At 45.9% G+C, this 2,500-nt stretch overlaps 1 protein-coding gene across 1 annotated transcript in view; it reads left to right on the forward strand.

Annotated features, from left to right (window-relative positions):
* LOC145395672 (palmitoyltransferase ZDHHC20-B-like) overlaps window positions 1–2,500 on the forward strand; it is a 19,521-nt gene that overhangs the window by 13,794 nt on the left and 3,227 nt on the right. The window contains exon 10 of the mRNA XM_080269238.1: window positions 344–480. Coding sequence (XP_080125364.1) covers window positions 344–480 — 137 coding nt within the window. The remainder of the gene's footprint in view (window positions 1–343; window positions 481–2,500) is intronic.

The raw sequence follows: 2,500 nt of genomic DNA on the forward strand, positions 1-2,500 counted from the left end.
TGATGAGGAGGAGGAGGAGGACAGTGATGATGGTGATGATGATGATGAGGAGGAGGAGGAGGACAGTGATGATGGTGATGATGATGATGATGATGAGGAGGAGGAGTACAGTGATGATGGTGATGATGATGATGATGATGATGAGGAGGAGGAGGAGGACAATTATGATGATAATGATGATGATTATGATGACAATGATGCTTATGATGATGATGATAATGATGATGAGGAGGAGAATGGTGGTGATGATGATGATGATGATAGCATACCCAGCCAGTGAGGTATAATTCTGATAGCATATTAAACAGTATACTCATTATTGCTCTCCATCTCTGCCAACCAGCATGGGAGATGGAGTGACCTACCCCCAGCGCTGCGTTGATGAAGACACCGATGACCTGCTCAATCCCCGTCAGCACTGGGGCGATGAGGACGATACTGAGATGGTGCACACTGCCTACACCAACGCACACACCCAGGGTTAGCAGAGTTGTGTGTGTTGGTAGAGAAATAAAACAGGAAGTTGTGGTGTTGTAGTAGTAGTAGTAGTAGCAGCAGCAACAGTAGTAGTAGTAGTAGCAGCAACAGTAGTAGTAGTAGTAGTAGTAGCAGCAACAGTAGTAGTAGTAGTCATTGTTGTTGCTCTGTCTGTACATCTGTTAACTCCCTCGCACACCATAAAGCTTTCTGTGTGTGTGTGACGTGATCGGAGAAAATCCCGTCGTGGCACAAAGGTAAACATTCCCAGGTACTTTATTTGCCGCAGAAATTGGCTATAATGGTATAAACTGTGTACCATATCTCCCCTTATGTTTATACTGTACGATAAGCTAACAAAAACACACAATTGATGGGTGAAAGTACCGTGAAAGTAGTGAAATGCGGTGAGAATACTGCCGTTCAACTGTGAATATCGCTGCCCTACGCTCCAGCACAAAACTTGGCCCTCATGGTGCAAGAGCTAAGCATATGTCTAGATGCAGAATTTTACAAGCCTTCACATGGTGTTGTTGGGATTCTGATACGACCAATAGTTTTTGAGTAAATCGCCAAAAATTGCACACACACCCTTCCCCCCTGAACCACAAACCAAGAGAACGCCAACTATTTGAGTGTGTTGGCTTGAAAATAGACACGCTGCCCTGTAACACACCAATTATTGACACATTTCCTGCTAAAACATAATTTTCGGTGAATAGTTTTGTCCAGAGTTGCCTAATTTGGTATCCCTTCAGACCAACGCTGAGAAGTGCCTCATATTGCGTCATTGGTTCCTCTTCGGATTAACATTATCTTGACTCGTTTTGAGTCATCGTGCGCGAAGGGGTTAACTTTAGCGATAGACTTTATAATAGAATATGGACACTGCTACTTGTAATTCCCACTTATAATTCCTACTTATAATTCCCACTTATAAATCAGCATGTGTGTGTCTTCCTTCTCTACCTCCCCACATCAGTAATCTCTTCTTCATTTTACCCTTCCTGTTTCCTTGTTGCTGTTCTTGTTGTGATTTATTTTATGATAGTGGTGTATTAAAATCATTCTTCTCTCGTTATATTCTGTATCTTAGCTTCCTTCCTTCCTTCCTTCCTTCCCTCCTTGTAGTTTCCTTTCTTCCTTCTTTCCTTCCTTCTTTCCTTCCTTCCTTCCTCCCTTCCTTCCTCCCTCCCTTCCTTCCTTCCTTCTTCCTTCCTTCCCTCCCTCCCTCCCTTCTTTCCTTCCTTTTTTCCTTCCTTCCTCCTTTCTTTTCTTCCTTCCTTCTTTCTTTCCTTCCTTCTTTCTTTCCTTCCTTCTTTCTTTCCTTCCTTCCTTCCTTGTAGCCATCCTTTCACATGGTGTAGTCGAGTAATACAAGGAGGTACACACTTTCCTAGGACCCTCTGGTGTTGTGGTTGACGGCTTAAGGTTGACGGCCGGTTGAGCGATGTAAACAATGTGAGTATCGATGTGTGTTGATGCCCACCACCCCATACTGACCCCATACCCCATACTGACCCCCATACCTACCTCTGACCCTATACTGACCCCATACCTACCCCATACCCCATACTGACCCCATACCTACCCCATACTGACCCCATACCTACCCCATACCCCATATTGACCCCATACCTACCCCATACCCCATATTGACCCCATACCTACCCCATACTGACCCCATACCTACCCCATACCCCATACTGACCCCATACCTACCCCATACCCCATACTGACCCCATACCCCATACCTACCCCATACTGACCCCATACCTACCCCATACCCCATACTGACCCCATACCTACCCCATACCCCATACTGACCCCATACCTACCCCATACCCCATACTGACCCCATACCTACCCCATACCCCATACTGACCCCATACCTACCCCATACCCCATACTGACCCCATTCCTACCCCATACCCCATACTGACCCCATACCTACCCCATACCCCATACTGACCCCATACCTACCCCATACCCCATACTGACCCCATTCCTACCCCATACCCCA

The sequence above is a fragment of the Coenobita brevimanus genome, chromosome 32, assembly GCF_032717465.1.
Source record: "Coenobita brevimanus isolate Jiangsu-jjx chromosome 32, ASM3271746v2, whole genome shotgun sequence".
In the NCBI taxonomy this organism is placed as follows: domain Eukaryota; kingdom Metazoa; phylum Arthropoda; class Malacostraca; order Decapoda; family Coenobitidae; genus Coenobita; species Coenobita brevimanus.